This window comes from Nematolebias whitei, chromosome 11, assembly GCF_014905685.2.
Source record: "Nematolebias whitei isolate Nwh7 chromosome 11, NemWhi1, whole genome shotgun sequence".
NCBI lineage: Eukaryota > Metazoa > Chordata > Actinopteri > Cyprinodontiformes > Rivulidae > Nematolebias > Nematolebias whitei.
Window position 1 is genome coordinate 15,213,648 of NC_056508.1, and position 16,443 is coordinate 15,230,090.

General features: G+C 43.7%; 1 protein-coding gene across 1 annotated transcript in view; it reads left to right on the forward strand.

Moving 5' to 3' along the window:
- The first annotated feature begins 4,398 nt into the window (after positions 1-4,398).
- pan2 (poly(A) specific ribonuclease subunit PAN2) overlaps positions 4,399-16,443 on the forward strand; it is a 15,849-nt gene continuing 3,804 nt past the window's right edge. Inside the window, exons 1-20 of the mRNA XM_037684690.1 lie at positions 4,399-4,683; positions 4,957-5,126; positions 5,216-5,336; positions 5,443-5,520; positions 5,602-5,872; positions 6,890-7,235; positions 10,587-10,683; positions 11,322-11,441; positions 11,561-11,680; positions 11,759-11,887; positions 11,977-12,176; positions 12,269-12,417; positions 12,498-12,604; positions 12,692-12,790; positions 14,642-14,730; positions 15,066-15,210; positions 15,282-15,419; positions 15,491-15,550; positions 15,623-15,713; positions 15,791-15,948. Of these exons, the coding sequence (XP_037540618.1) occupies positions 4,399-4,683; positions 4,957-5,126; positions 5,216-5,336; positions 5,443-5,520; positions 5,602-5,872; positions 6,890-7,235; positions 10,587-10,683; positions 11,322-11,441; positions 11,561-11,680; positions 11,759-11,887; positions 11,977-12,176; positions 12,269-12,417; positions 12,498-12,604; positions 12,692-12,790; positions 14,642-14,730; positions 15,066-15,210; positions 15,282-15,419; positions 15,491-15,550; positions 15,623-15,713; positions 15,791-15,948 (2,973 nt within the window). The remainder of the gene's footprint in view (positions 4,684-4,956; positions 5,127-5,215; positions 5,337-5,442; positions 5,521-5,601; positions 5,873-6,889; positions 7,236-10,586; positions 10,684-11,321; positions 11,442-11,560; positions 11,681-11,758; positions 11,888-11,976; positions 12,177-12,268; positions 12,418-12,497; positions 12,605-12,691; positions 12,791-14,641; positions 14,731-15,065; positions 15,211-15,281; positions 15,420-15,490; positions 15,551-15,622; positions 15,714-15,790; positions 15,949-16,443) is intronic.

Here is a 16,443-nt window from a genome sequence, read left to right on the forward strand (position 1 = left end):
CCAGTGTCAATTATGGTTCTCACTGAGTCCATAAGACGACCCATCGTTAGGAGTGGACGCCTTCGCTCACAGCCCTTGACCAAAAATGCTCCTTTATGCGTTCCCTCCAGTCCTGCCGATATCACGGACCCTGGACCGGGTCCGGGAGGAAGAACCGTCAGTCATCCTCGTAGCTTCAGAATGCATAAGCGCTCCGTGGTTCCCGAATCTGCAGCAACTGATATCAGGTCGGCCGTGGAAACTGCTGGGGGGGGGGCCCTCTCCTCCAGGCAGGAAGAGTGTTCAGGAGTTACCTAGAAATAGGTCAGCACCTTTTGGTCTGTCCGCTGAACAGATCCATTTAGAAAAGATGGGCCTCCCACAGGATGTGGTGCATACATTCAGGGTGCACAAGCTGCTTCCATCACAATGCTATACACATCAAGTGGACAGTTTTTCAGCGCTGGTGCTCAGAGAAAGGCATGGAGGCCATCTCATGTCCACTAGGTGGCATGCTGTCCTTTCTGCATCAGCTGATGGACAGAGATCTAGCGTTCAGCACAATTAAAACTTGTGCTGCAGCTATTTCTTCCTGTCATGAGGGCTTAGGTGACAGAACAGTTCTTAATCACCCGTTGATGAAGCGCTTCCTGAAAGGTGTACGGAGACACAGACCAGTGTCATGTCCACTAGCTCCACAGTGAGACCTAATGATGGTCCTGCACGCTCTGATCAAAGCACCTTCTGAGCCTTTAGATCAAGTTTTACTTAAATTTCTGTCATTTAAAACAACCCTGCTGTTAGTTCTGACGTCGGCAAAGAGAGTGAATGATTGTTTGCTCTCTCTGTTGCTCCCTCATGTCTCAGAATTCAAGCTGACGGCAGTTCAGCTGTACTGCGTTTTAACCCTGCTCTGAAAAGCATCACAAGCTCATTCAGATCGAGAGTGATAACCTTGGATGGGTTTTATCCTCTTCCTCATAATTCTGAGGAGGAAGCAACATATCACCTCCTTCTGTCCCATGCACGCATTTTTCATGTTACGTGGCACACACGGCCACACTGCGCCGCTTTCAGCGTATGTTCGTGAATTACAGGGACAGCTCTTCAGGACGTCCTCTATCCACCCAACGCCTCTCACACTGGTTGTGTGAGGCTATTTCTGAAGCTTACAGTTCATCTGGACTGGATCCTCCAGAGAATCTCAGCACATTCCACCAGAAGGTTTTCATCCTCCATGGCTCTGCATGGAGGGATGACAGTGGAGGATATTTGTATGGCGGTTGCCTGGTCATCGCCATGTTCAATTATTCGTTTTTATCTAGGTGATGTTTCTACTTTCTCCATGACCCATTCTGTTCTCAGGGTTCTGACAGAATGATTATTTGTTTCATGGAGCCTCACTTTTGAGCTCACACCTGTCTGCATGCAGTCGCAGTGTGAGATATTTATTATCAGTCACAAGTTCATGATTTTATCGTTATTAATCGGTTCATCCTGAAGAGCTGTTGGTCTGCTCTGTTTATCGTTGCACTGTTACAATTCGTATCCTCCGTTGTTCCTATTCACAGCAGCAGGTCTGCTATCTCAGCCTTTCTTCCTCACCAGAGATCTTCTCCGGTGCGCTCCTGCGCATGGAGCATGCAATTACTCAGCGAGTAATTACACACACAGAAGACTGAGTGATGAAATGTTTTTTTTGTGCAAGCAGGCGCTTCATGTTGTGTTTGAGTGGACCCAGTAAGACAGACTATATCCTGCTTCACCTTTAACCCACTAGCAATAGCCTTAAAGGGCGAAGCCTATACGAAATAGAACGTTGGTTACGTACTGTAACCCAGATTCTATGAGTATAGGCGCAGCCCTTTAAGCTCTGGGCCTCACTGGTTCCTAAATGGCTGAAAAAAAAAGCTATTTGGGAGCCGATTACCCGGTCTCACCGTAATTTATACAGACCGGGGATGAGGCCCACTCAGTAGGTGGGCATGGACTAAAGTTTTCAGAGCTGCGCTGCACGCGTAGGGATAAACCCACTAGCGATAGCCTTAAAGGGCTGTGCCTATACTCATAGAATCTGGGGTTACAGTACATAACCAACGTTTTGATGATATAAATCTCTCTGAGAAACATTCCAAATGCTTCACAAAAATCCCTATGTATACAAGATGTTGCAACGGCATGAAAACATACTTACCAGCTTAAAGGTAACATTTTTGTTACTTTGAGGATCATCAACAATCTTTTGCAAATTGGCAGCAACTACACAGAGCAAAAAGAAGACTTATTGATATACATAATATAAAGCCATAAACTATAAATGTGCACTCAGATAATAGATCATCAACATTTACCGGTATATACCATGAATTAATTCAGGCTGTTGACTAACTTGATTACTGATAACTTATCAATGACTAAGTCCCTCCCATCAACCAGGCCAGCCGAGACCAACTCCTGAGAAACCCCATCGGCACAGTCTGATGACAGAAAAGACAAACACAAGAGGTGAAAAACAGAACAAACAAATAAACAAGGAGCCTCGGAGCATTCTCACCTCTGCCTGGCATGAACTCAAACCGGATGTCATTGAGCTCTTTCTTGGAGTTCCTCAATCTAAGCACGAGGTTGATGGAAATATTAGAGTCAGCTAGACTCTAACATGGCACAGCAAAAAAAAAAAAAAGTATTAAAACCAATAGTATCAAAGAAAATGACAATAACGACATCAAGCTCACACCTGAAAACAAAAGAGAAATCAGAGTATTATTGTTATGCATGTTTTAGTAGAAAAATCAAGAATATATTAAACACCACTGGTATACTTCAAGAATAAAAAGAGTACCGCATACAGTGCATCATACGCCCATCAACAGACTTGTACAGCAATCTACAGTAGTGCTTGAAAGTTGGTGAAGCCATTAGGATTTTCTATATTTCTGCATAAATGAGGTAAAACATCACCAGATTTTCACACAAGTCCTAAAAGTAGATTAAGAGAACCCAGTTAAATAAATGAGACAAAAATATTATACTTGGTCATTAATTAATTCTAAAGAGATCACAAACTTTCAAGCACTACTGGATGGCAATGGCCTGGGCAAGCAGAGGCCTTGTATGTTGTCAGTTAAGGTCAGGACAAAAGAGAGTTTATGTATGTACAGAGTAGAGACAATCCCATATTACATCAAGTCTATGATGGCGTGCAAATACAAGAGGTTGATGAAGTCTTTAACAAAAACGTTTTTCTCCCATCTGTGATCCATCACAAACAAACAAGATGAGCCCACTTTTATTCTGTAAGAACGGTACAACTTTTTTCCATCCATCCACCCTCTTTTGCTTTTTCCCAAGTTGGGTCACAGGGGCAGCATCTTAAGCAGGGAGACCCAGACATCTCCTTCCACAGCCACCTCTTCCAGCTCTTCTGGGAGGATTCTAAGGTTTTCCCATACCAGGAGTCTGCAACATATGGCTCTGGAGCCACATGCGGTTCTTTGGTTCCTCTGCAGCGGCTCTTTCAAGTTTTGACTAAAATGAACATAAAACTGAATTTTATTTATTGTTATACAAACAACAAAAAAGGAATAGTTTTAGCAGTTTTCATGTCATTTCTTTTGCAATTATGTGAATACTGGAAGTATTAAGTAAGAAGTTTAAAAAAAAAAAGCACACTTTTACTTTATGCTTTATTTCTATACTTGTTTTTTTCCACAATAAAAAAATACATAGGTCTGCATAGTTTTTAGTTATTCATAAAAATAAAATAAATAAATAAATAAAAATAAAAAACTACTACACCCCCAACTCTCTTTACAAGAATCTGGTCTTTTCATTTGTCTTAATCGATTGATTCCGTCTCTGTCACAAACCTACTGGAAAGTGGTGTTGCCTTCAGGACCCTACAGAAGTAGGAGCTTGTCCCGTTCGTTGACGGCTTTGGTAGAACATCTAGGTTCGAATTCTACCAAAATGGAACGAACTTAAACACGACTCTTTCAAAGTAATAATAACAATAATAATAATAAAAGACAATTTCCTCTTTTCTTCTCATCTGCGTCTTGCACTCGCCTTTAATATTGTCCAGTGTCCAAAAACGCTACAGTCAAAACGAAGACGAGCCTTAAAATTCCGTCGTTATTGAACGCATCTTGGTTTCCTCCGGAAACGCTTTTTGTGTTATTGTTGTTAGCATGGACGTTAAAACGTTAGGTTGGAAAATGCTTTAAGTATTTCTTTACAAATACATTTCGTTATGTTTTATTGAAACGTCCAGCGTTTTTCAGTATTATGATTGTATTTGGTGTAAATACCGAAAGCTGGGCGCTTTTTACGATGCTAACTTTAGCTAAATTAGCCGATAGTAGCTTGACTGTTCGTAGTTAAAGTGTTTGTCTGAAGGTAGCGGTAGCTGCTTCCATAATGAACTTTGACGGTCTCGACGCTGGGATGGGTGAGTACTCGGCCAGTCTTCACGGGACTATGGATGCAGGACTGGAACCCTCCTTGGACCCGCACCTGAACCCGAACTTACTGCAGGCTGTGGAGCTTGACCCGGAGGGGCTGGCGGGGACGGTACCGGAGCCCGTGCACCTGATGGAGGGCATGTTTTCAGAGCTCCACAGCGTGGTGTCAGAAGTTGGCATCCCAGTCACTGCAGTCCATTTTGACCTCCAGGAGGAGATGCTCTGGATGGGGAACCACAGAGTAAGAGCCTCAACTCTGGTCCTTGAGGAACACCATCCTGCATGTTTCAGTTTTCTCCTGTTCCAGCACACCTGATTCAGTGGTTTAATTACTTCCTCAAGTTCTGCAGAAGCCTGTTAATCACCCATTCATTCAAATCTGGTGTGTTAAAGCAGGGTAAAACGAGTAAAACATGCATGATGGTGTTCCTCAAGGACAACAGTTGGGAACCCCTGGATTATACAGAATGATGGTTGTGGCTGTGTCGTTCTGACTTCTTGTTTATACCCCCAGGGTCATGCAACCTCATACTTCGGACCTACAATGGGTCGCTATTCTTCTTTCCAAGTGCATTCAACAGATGACATCCGACACATTCAAAGTCTAGAAACAGGGGTGTTGTTTCTTTCCAAAGGCAACCTGAAGTGCTACACTCGCGGGGGCCTCGTTATGTTTGATTATCCGTAAGCGATGCAAAATATAAACTGGAGCAAATGTCTCTTAAGCTAATATAAATCAGAGAACCTGCGGTTTTGACATGTCTGCTTTCCAGGATGGAGGAAGGAGCTGATATGCACAGTCTTTTCATGGCTGACAACAACATGTTGCTCATGGGTGGATTACAAAACTATGTGGTGGAAGTGGACTTGAATACGGTTCAAGAAACTCAAAAGGTGAACCTCAGAGTTGTACTGTATGTGGCCAGTTTGCTTTAATACTTAAGACATAAAACGTATTTTAAAGTAAACATCTGGCTGTTTATGGTCATTTATTTGACAGTTCACAGTTGAGGTACCTGGAGTGGCAATAATGCGCCAAACCAATCGTTTCTTCTTCTGTGGGCACACTTCTGGCAAGGTGAGGAAGACGCAGTTATGCCATTTGTGAAGAACTGTTTCAGTTTTGTTCGTTTCTCATGGTCCCCGTCTGTCATGACAGATAACCCTCCGTGACCTGCGCACTTTCAAGATGGAGCATGAGTTTGATGCGTTCTCTGGCAGCCTCTCGGACTTCGACGTTCACGGGAACCTTCTTGCTGCGTGCGGGTTTTCAAGCCGTGGACTGAACGGGATGGCGTGCGATCGTTTCCTGATGGTGTACGACCTCCGCATGATGCGAGCTGTAACCCCACTTCAAGTGCACGTGGATCCCCTCTTCCTGCGCTTTATTCCTACCTACACATCACGCCTTGTGATCATCTCACAGACAGGTATTTCAGCAGGAAACTCGGGTCATTAACAATATCGTGGGTCAGTTTGTAGGTTCAGGCTTTAATATGTGATTGTAGCTCATGCGTTTGTCTTCTGAAACGATGATCGTACAATCGTGGAACAGCAAATATACTCACCAGCCACTTTATACTGTACACCTTCTGGATGCTGGGCTGGACCTATTTTTGCCTTCAGAGCTGGTTTAATTCTTTGTGGCATAGATTCACTGTGTTGGGAATATTTGGTCCATATCGACATGTTGGCATCACACAGTTGCTTCAGTTTTGTCAGCAGCACTATTCTATTGCAAATCTCCCGATCCAGCTTTCCCAGGTGATGAATTAAATTACGATCTGTGGAGTTCAGTGAATGGAGACTCATCAGAGCTGTCAGTGTTTTTCCAAACTCTTCTTGTCCAGTGTTGATAAGTTTGTGGAAACTGTAGCTTCTGTTTCTTGTTCTGAGCTGACAGGAGAGGTACTTGTTGTGGTCTTCTGCTGCTGTAGTCCGTCTGCTTCAGGCTGAGCGTGTTATGTGTTCAGAGGTGGTTTCTGCAGACACTGGTTTGTAACCAGTGGTTATTTGAGCTACTGTTGCCATTCTGTCATCTCAAACCAGTCTGCCCACTCTCCTCTGACATCAACAAGGGATTCGGGGCCACACAAGCAACTTTCTGGATATTTTCTTTTTCAGACCATTCAGTAGATCTGCAGACCAGTTCATTTGGCTCCAACCACCACACCACGATCAAAGTCACTTAAATCCCCGTTCTTCCACTTTCTGTTGCTCGGTTTGAACTCAACAAGTCATCTTCAACACGTCTACATACCTAAAGGAACTAATTTGCTGCCATGTGATTGGCTGATTGTATTGTCAAGCAGTTGAACAGGTGGACGTATTAAAATGGCCGTTGTGTATGTACGTCATTGTATCGTTGTTTAGGAGCCATTGTTATCATAGTTGTGTATGCTTAAAGAGAATTTGTCTTGAATCTATCCATTGTTTTAATTCTCCAGGTCAGTGTCAGTTCTGTGAGCCCACTGGTCTGGCCAACGTGGCAGATATTTTCCACGTCAACACCGTGGGCCAGCTGCTCATGAGTTTCGACGTGTCGGCCAGCAAGCAAGCCTTGGCCTTTGGGGATTCGGGGGGCTGTGTGCACCTGTGGGCAGATGTTCCCGAGGTCTCTTTCAATGACTACTCTCGAGAGACGGAGTTCGCTCTGCCCTGCCTCGTTGACACGCTGCCTCAGCTGGACTGGAACCACGACTTTCTGCCGCTTTCTCTCGTCCCCATGCCGCTGACGAGCGCCGAGCCGCTGCTGTCGGACTGGCCGACCGCTCTGGTGACACCTAGCCCCAGGTAGGACAGGTTGATGACAGGAACTATGGTTTGTCTCAGCTGAGCTCCCCATAAGAAGTTCGGCTGCTGGAGGTGCTCTTTAAAAAAAGAATGTTCTAAAAATGTGCGGTTGGTGAATTTTACTTTTTAGGAAATGTATATAAAAATATACAATTAAAGTTCAAAGTTCTTTATTTGCCATGTTTTCACAGACCAACAATCCAGACACATTGTAATTCTTGTGCAGAGCTCTGTCAAATTCAAAACACTGAAACACTAAAGAAAACAAAAATGAGAACAAAGTGGTTTATATCCACACTGTACAGAAAGTAAACCATGTCACATGACCAGTGACGTTACAGTGCCTTGTGAAAGTATTCAGCCCCCTTGAACTTTTCAACCTTTTGCCACATTTCAGGCTTCAAACATAAATATATAAAATTTTAATTTTTTGTGAAGAATCAACAACAAGTGGGACACAATCGTGAAGTGGAATGAAATTCATTGGATGTGTCAAACTTTTTTAACAAATAAAAAACTGAAAAGTGGGGCGTGCAATATTATTCGGCCCCCTTGCGTTAATACTTTGTAGCGCCGCCTTTTGCTGCAGTTCCAGCTGCAAGTCTCTTGGGGTTTGTCTCTATCAATGTTGAACATGGAGAGACTGAAATTCTTGCCCATTCTTCTTTGCAAAACAGCTCGAGCTCAGTGAGGTTGGATGGAGAGCGTTTGTGAACAGCAGTCTTGAGCTCTTTCCACAGATTCTCGATTGGATTCAGGTCTGGACTTTGATTTGGCCATTCCAACACCTGGATATGTTTATTTGTGACCCATTCCATTGTAGATTTGGCTTCATGTTTTGGATCATTGTCTTGTTGGAAGATAAATCTCCGTCCCAGTCTCAGGTCTCTTGCAGACTCAAACAGGTTTTCTTCCAGAATGGTCCTGTATTTGGCCCCATTGTGTCCCACTTGTTGTCGTTTCTTCATAAAAAATAAAAATTTTATATCTTTATGTTTGAAGCCTGAAATGTGGCAAAAGGTTCAAGGGGGCAGAATACTTTCGCAAGGCACTGTAGGTAGTGTGGGGTTATTATTGCACCTGATCAGTGGTTTTGTTTTGTCACCAGTCTGACTGGCAGGGTAAAAACTGTTAAAAACTTGTGCTGTGGGCGATGATGCTCTCTGCTCTACTGTTTCTCAGGTTAGATGAACATTTTTTGTGTCTGATAAGAGAGAGAGTGGGACAGAGTGAGTCCTTGAGGATTCCTGCTGCTCTTCTTTGACAGTGCTGTACAAACATCGAGTCCATGAAGGAAATTTTGTCCCTATGATCCACACCGCAGTTTTTATGGCTCTTTGCAGTGCCTTCCTTTCTGCTTGTGTGGTGTTCCTGTACCAGACGGTGATGCCTGCAGTTAAGATACTCTGTCATTCCTCTATAGGCCTGGGTGAGAGGGCGCTGGTTCAAACCAGCTTTCCTGAGCAGCCTAATGAAGTAAAACCTTTGCTGGGCTTTTTTCACTGTGGCTGTGGTGTTGAGAGACCAGCTCAGGTCCAATGTAACCTGCAGTCCCAAGAATCTATGGCTGTCAGCCCTCCCTACCTCAGTCCCTTTAATGATGAAAGGCTGCAATGGGGGAGGGTTCTTCCTGAAGTCCAATATGATTTATTTGGTCTTTTTTGTGTTGAGGATGAGGTCGTTCTTCTCTCCATAGCTTATAATGTTGTTACCCGAGTCCTGCATCCTGACTTGTTCCCCTCCTAGATGAGCCCCAGTATAGTGGTGTTGTCAGCATATTTAAAAACGATGGTGTTGTGCTGGGTGGAGACACAGCCATAAGTGTACAGGGTAAAGCATTTAGGGCTGAGACAATAGCCCTGCGAGGCTCCTGGGCTGACTGCGAGTTCAATTCAATTCAAAAATACTTTATTAATCCCAGAGGGAAATTAAGTGTTGTCGTAGCTCATCATCCTGGTTCCATTCAAGAGCTATAGATACTGATAGCTGTGGACAGGAAGGATCTCCTGCAGCGAATCAGAAAAATTTGGCCACAGATACCAAGCCGTCCACCCGGATCCAGCTGGCTGTCGGATCCGGCAGGCCTCTCAATCCTCCTGGGCAGCAGGACTGCCCGAATGCCGAGCAGAATTCCTCCCTGAGTGATGGTCACTCCTCCCAGTAGTGAGCCGAGCTCCTCGTCACCACGGACAGAGAGCTGAAGGTGCCGGGGGATGATCCCGGTCCTCTCATTGTCACGAACCGAGTTTTCCACCAGGTCCAGGATTTCGGCGATCAGATACTCGAGCACCGCTACCAGGTTGACGAGAAATGATCCACGGCGCCTCCTTTTCAACTCATTTGAGATTTGGGACTGTAGTTGAGGTATTTGAGCTTTTGAGATGTTAATCAGTTGCTCCTGGTTGTTAAAAACACCTTGTTGTCATGGTTACGCATCATAACAAATGCCCAAAAGTAAAAAGGTTTCTGCAAAAATCCTTCCAGCTGCACAGCAACTGATACCAGAAGAAAGAATCATCTGAAAAAAGTGATTTACATCCAGAAAATAGAGGCGTTAAAGTTTTCAAAAGCAATATCTCAAAATGAATGTAACAGAGCTACTCCAACATGCAGCCACTCCAAGCGGCACAATTCTAGAACTTTTCCATGATCAGCAGACACCCGCCCTCCCATCCTCCCCACCTGTGGTCTATCTGTGAGGAAGTCCAGGATCCAGTTGCAGGTGGGAGTCAGGACACAGAGGTCTGTCAGCTTCTCTATCAGTTTTCCCGGGCTGATGGTATTGAAAGCCGAACTGTAGTCCAGGAAGAGCATTTATCACTTGTTTGGTATGAAGTTGTCACACCAACCAACAGGAAGGAGAGGTTTGGGACTGAATGCTACAGAAGCTCAAGGGAAGTGGGAAAGAACAGACAGAAAAAAGAAGCATCGTTGCTTTTTTTAATTGGTCTGTTGAAAATAATGGAACATCTGAAACTAATCATTTGACTGGTTCTGTGAATTTATGTGAAGGAACCAAACAGAAAACTGTACTTAAAAAAAAAAAGAGCGTCGTAATAGCTGATTAGTTTAACGATTTAAATGATAATATATATATATTCCTATATATATATATATATATATATATATATATATATATATGATAGATAGATAGATAGATATAGAGAGAGAGATATATAGAAATATATTTATTTATTTTTCCTTTCTTTTTCATGTAAACAATATGGAGATCATAGTTTATTATTATTGTTATTTTAAAAATTTCTTTGATTAAAGCGTTTTGGCTGTTGGTTGTCTAAAACTCATTTTAAACCCAAGTGGCACCTTAATGTACGGCGTTATTTGATCAAGGCGTGCTCCTCCTGTGGACCCAGAGATTCTTCGTACGATGAAAACTGTCGGCTTTATTGGCTACGCACCAAACCCTCGAACACGCCCTCGAAACCAGGCAAGACTTCATTTTAACTAGTCTTAACATTTTTCCAGCTTTATACATGTTGGTCACAATTTTATTTCTTTGGAATGTTTTAAAATGAATTGATGTGTGCAGATTACCGTCATTTCCAGACTATAAGCTGCTACTTTTTTCACAGGCATTGAACTCTGCGGTTTATACAATGCTGTGGCTAATTTGTGGATTTTTTATTTTTTTTTGACGTGCTAACGAGCTTCATGCCACCAAAAACATTTAGCTTCGTCACACTCGGGCACTCACATAGCTGTCCAATACACGTCTCTCTTGGGGGTTGGGTCCTCGTGACTCAGTGAGACTACTTGTATAAATAAATATAAAAAAAATCTGACCAGTGAAATTACCAAACGGGTCACAGTGGACCAATGAAACTTCGAATTACCTTAAATCAACACACTAAATTCTTCAGATCAGTTATTTTGCGCTTCATGCACACACCCTCAAAATCTTTGTGTAAATATTTCATGTTACATCGTGGACATCTGCGGCCTATATGTACTTTTTTTAAAATGTAGTGGGCACGGCTTACATTCAGGTGCGCTCAATAGTCTGGAAATTACGGTAATCGTTTTCATGGAGTGTTTTCTAAACTCTGTTTGTGTATTGTTTTTTAGGTTCCTTATAAAATTAAAGATGTGGAGCTTGATTATGACAATTACAGCCAGGTCCCCGAGTCTCCTATTGGTCGTGAAATAGAGCCGCACCTCTGCATGGTCGCCAAAAAGTACAGAAAGGTTAGAATAGATTCATTTATCTAGGATTTTTCGCAGCAGATCATTAGTATGTTCAGTCTGACTGCAGAACAGTGATTTTTGTTTAAATATCTGATGACGCTGTCTTTCTGCTGCTACAGGTCACCATTAAGTACTCCAAACTTGGACTTGAGGACTTCGACTTCAAACATTACAACAAAACTTTGTTTGCTGGTCTGGAGCCGCACATCCCCAATGCCTACTGTAACTGCATGATCCAGGTGAAGATCCGTAGCCTCTCTTCAGACTTTACTATGAAACGTTCTAAATTATTGACGTGATTTGTTTCGGCACGTCAGGTGTTGTATTTCCTGGAGCCCATCCGATGTCTCGTGCAGAATCATTTGTGCCAGAAGGAGTTTTGTTTGGCCTGTGAGCTCGGCTTCCTCTTCCGCATGTTGGATTTATCTCGAGGAGATCCGTGTCAGGTAGATTATTGTCTTTCTCCTGTGTCTTCCTATCGTATGATGGTATAAAGAAACTAACGGACCAGTTGAAACTCCTCCCCCTCGTTCAGGCCAGTAACTTCCTCCGAGCGTTTCGCACCATCCCTGAAGCTTCGGCTCTGGGTCTGATCCTCGCAGACTCCGACGAACAAACGGGGAAGGCCAAACTCGGCCGCTTAATCCAGAGCTGGAATCGCTTCATCCTCACGCAGCTCCACCAGGAGACGCAGGAGCAGGAGGGTCCGCAGGCCTACAGGGGGGCCAGCAGCAGGTCAGAGGAGCTCCTGCAAACATTTCAGCAGAGTGTGCAACTCAGATGGAAGTGAAGTGAAAGGTTTGTTTGTGCTCTTGTTCATGTGGCAGCTCTCTGGGCTCCTCCAGCGAGTCGGCCGTCGGGAAGCTGTTCGGTTGTGAAGTGGAGAACAGCAGTTTGTGCCGCTGCGGCAAGGAAACGGTGCGATCCTCCCTCACGTTGCTCTTCACCATGCATTATCCTGAGCAGAGCTCTCAGGGTGAGTCGCCTCTAAAACCCAAACTGACGACGAGCAGAGAAACATCGGCTGACGATGTGCTTATAATTTTGACTCTTTAGAAAAAAGCATGAAAGCGTTTGACTTTGCTGAGATCCTGAAGAAGAGCATCTGCTTGGAGCAGAGCACTCAGGCGTGGTGTGAGAACTGTGAGAAGTATCAGCCCACAGTGAGTCAGACGTCGGCTTCGAACACGACACCATCCTAATTTATGCTTCCGTCATCTGGATTACAGCGTTTTTATTCTGCCCTGTAGGTGCAAACACGGAACATCCGGTGCCTGCCAGATGTTCTGGTCATAAACTGTGAGGTGAACAGCGCCAAAGAGGCTGAATTCTGGAAAGTTCAAGCAGAGGTGACACACGATTAGTTTTTATGGTACAGTAGTCCCTCGTTTATCGCGGGGGCTCCGTACCCTGAAGACCCGCGATAAGTGAAAAACCGCCAAGTAGGAATAGTAGTACAAGTAGTAAGCGGTTTATTTTATTACACTCTTGCAATATTCTAAACAATGTTTCTAAACTCTAAACCAGGGGTGCCCAAAGTGAAGTCCGCGGGCCAAAGTTGGCCCGCCCAGCTGTCCTCATTACTATAGTAAAATTTCCTTTGAAGAATCGATGTGTTTGCACTCGTTGATTCCACCCATTGACTTTAATGTTAGTCGGCCTGACTACCATAATGGCACGCCACAGATTACACAGTAGCGTAGCTAATTTGTGTATTTTTGTAATAAGTTTAATAATTTATATTCTATTTTAACAGAATTCCTGCCATCCCTGGTAGCTTCTTTCCACTGAATAACATTTTCCTTCGACAGAGCAGGGCACTCATGGCTGCCCAGCACGCACCCATCCTGGGGGCCGGTTTTTGTGACTCACAGAGTGATTGCCTCGGGTCATCACATGTACCAAACCTCTCACTCAGGGTTTAAAATTTCCAATCATAACTGCACCCACTCTGTGATCATGTGACCAGAAGTCTAACCGAAATGACCAATGAGGGATGCTCTGAAGGACCCATTCTCCAAGATAGACGTGAATTAATTTCTTCAGATCGTTACTGTATTTTGCACCTCATGCACAGACCTGTTCATGAGGCATAAGAGTAAGAAATGATCCTGCACTAAAAACTAAATTATAAATATGAACTGGTTTCAGTGGTGATTTTAGCCTCTTAGGGGGTGCTCAAGCACCCCTAAATTTTAACAAAGCACCCCTGGGAAATTAAGAAACCATCATTAGGATTTTGTAAAGAAGCTCAGTTCTCAAACCTTAGATTCACCAAAATATTGAACAGTCTCAAACGGGCCAGTAAAATCTATGATTTTTTAATTTTTTTTTGCAAAAGTCCTGCCAGCTGTCAATCAGTCCAGTAGGCATGTCAGCAACTGACCGATCAGCAACCTCAATTTGTCCAGAAGTGAACGCCCCTTACCTGCAGAGCTGCAGTGGAGTTGCATTATGAACTTTTTGCAGTCAGAGAGATTTTAATAATAACTGAGTTTACATCTTTTGTTTCATGTTAATCTACTGTAATAAGCTTTTGTAAATGCACCAGAATGCAGGAAATGGCATCTACTTTATTCAAAATTCTCTGGGGGAGGATCCCCAGACCCTCCCACCCCCACTAGCGCAGCCTGTTCTGTAATGTTCTTTATACAGGATGGAAGATTAAATAACTATAATAAATAAATGGACTTTACTTAAACTGTTTCATGTATTATTGCATTTGGCCTGCAGCCCTCTGATAGATTTTAAATTTGGCCCTCTCAGGGAAAAGGTTTGGGCACCCCTGGTCTAAACGCTCTAAAAGAGCCCAAAATGTCATGATTTCAGCTCTCTGCCTCCGCTGCAACCTGCAACCTGCAAGCGCTCTTGGCCACGCCCACTTCTCTACAGCACGATGATCAGCTGCAGCAGGAAGTTTATCCTGCAGTAAGGACTGCACAGAGGTGCAGGAGGTGCTAAATATTTTAAAATAATTTATTTTAAAAAAAATTCCATGCTGTTCGTGCGGCTCATCCATCAATCAGCCAATTGTGTGTCATGTCCAGTCTTATTTTGAAAAACCGCAATAGAGCGAATCCGCGATAAACGAACAGCGACGTAGCGAGGGACTACTGTATATCTGTGATACATTTATAAATTCACATCATCTTTGTTTATCCTCTACATTAAGTGTTTATTTTTTATTTATTTTTTTACAGTATGCTTTTAATAAAGCTATGCAGAAAGAGGCAACAGAACCTGCAAAACCCACTGAACCCCCTCCCATCTCCACAGAGTGGTGCTTAAAGTAAGAACCTCAAGTTCTTCAGTTTTATTTGATTGATCCGAATCATTTGGAGCAGGTTACACACTGCTCAGGGGGCCACCGGTACCAAAAGCCCAGAGCTCGGGTCGGACATCCTGCAGTTATTCTCATTAAGTAAGGTTGTTTTATGATTTAAAGTCTAATTTTATTTAAAATGAACCCATTTGTTGGCTGAACTGAGCTCACCCATGGGCCTGATTTGGCCCCTGGGTCACCAGTTGAATAACCCTGATTTAGACTGAAGTGAATTAAACTGATACGTTTATAACAAGGAACATTTGGATCAGAGTGTATTTTACGTTTACCTCTTCATTCAGTGGGGAGGAGATCTGCAGCGTGGACAGCTTCGCCTTTGACACCCGAGCAGAAGATCTGCGCCACGTTTGGATCCCCGTCACTCTGAAGATGTCCATCAGTAAAACCCAGGGTCTGGAAGTCAGCAGCTGCTCCGAGGGAGAGGAGGTGAGGCTCTTTCTTTAGCCTCATCTGTGAGTCTCATACGTTGAAATAACTCATAACGACTTGTTGACTAGTTGAGTGCTGCTGAAGAAGCTGAGGGGGTTTCTCTGTATGACCTGGTGGTCACGGTGCCCCACATCCAGGACGCTCGCACCGGTGGTAACCTGGTTGCACACATCAAAGTGAGTGAAACCTACCACCAAAGAAAAGAGGTAAGATGGATGAGAAGCAGCTTCAACAGCTCGTGTCAAATCCAGCATTTCAAAGCATGTTTGAATTTCAGGGCGTCACGCACCAGCAGTGGTACCTCTTCAATGACTTCCTAATTGAACCCATTGATAAGGTAAACATTTCACTGTTTGGTAAATTAGGCGTTGTGTTTAAGCTTGAGTTAAATCTTTATTTTATGTCAAAGACTGAAGCTGCTCAGTTCGATGTGAGCTGGAAGGTGCCAGCCATCCTCTATTACGCCAAGAGGAACTACCACACCAAATACGACCTCCGCAGTGAGTTTCCTGTTAAACCAGAACGGTTCGCTTGTAGATTAACATCCAGCTTGCTTGAACGTCATCATTTGTTTCAGTTAAAAACCCCATCGATGCCAGCGTGCTGCTGACCGAGGCCTCGCTGGCCCGGAAGCAGAGAAAGAGCCATGCCACCTTCATCCCCCTCATGGTCAGTGAGATGCCGCAGGCCGGAGACCTGGTGGGGCTGGACGCTGAGTTTGTGACACTCAATCAGGTACGTTTGTTTTACTGTCACAGACACAGCTACATCTGTTGGTACCCGTACAGCTTGTTTAAAATCAAAACATTTTGTTTGTTTTACAAAGAGCTCAATAGTAGTGATAGATCTGTTGTACTCTTAGATTGTAAATCTTTGCTTTATAGTTGTGTTTGACGTAAACTAACATTTTATTTAACCTTTATTTATCCATGTTTGTCGACTCATTTTGAAGAGAGACCCATTTTAGACAGACAACATATGGAGTACAGATAACAATTAACCAAAAAAGCAATAAAATAAAAATAGTGTTATAAAAACACTGTTATTGTTAGTAGCGTGGTTCTCCTGGTCTTGTTAACATGGTCCTGTTAGCAGCGTGTTACTGTTAGCAGCATGTTACTGTTAGCAGCGCGTTACTGTTAGCAGCGCGGTACTGTTAGCAGCGCGGTCCTGTTAGCAGCGTGTTACTGTTAGCAGCGCGTTACTGTTAGCAGCGCGTTACTGTTAGCA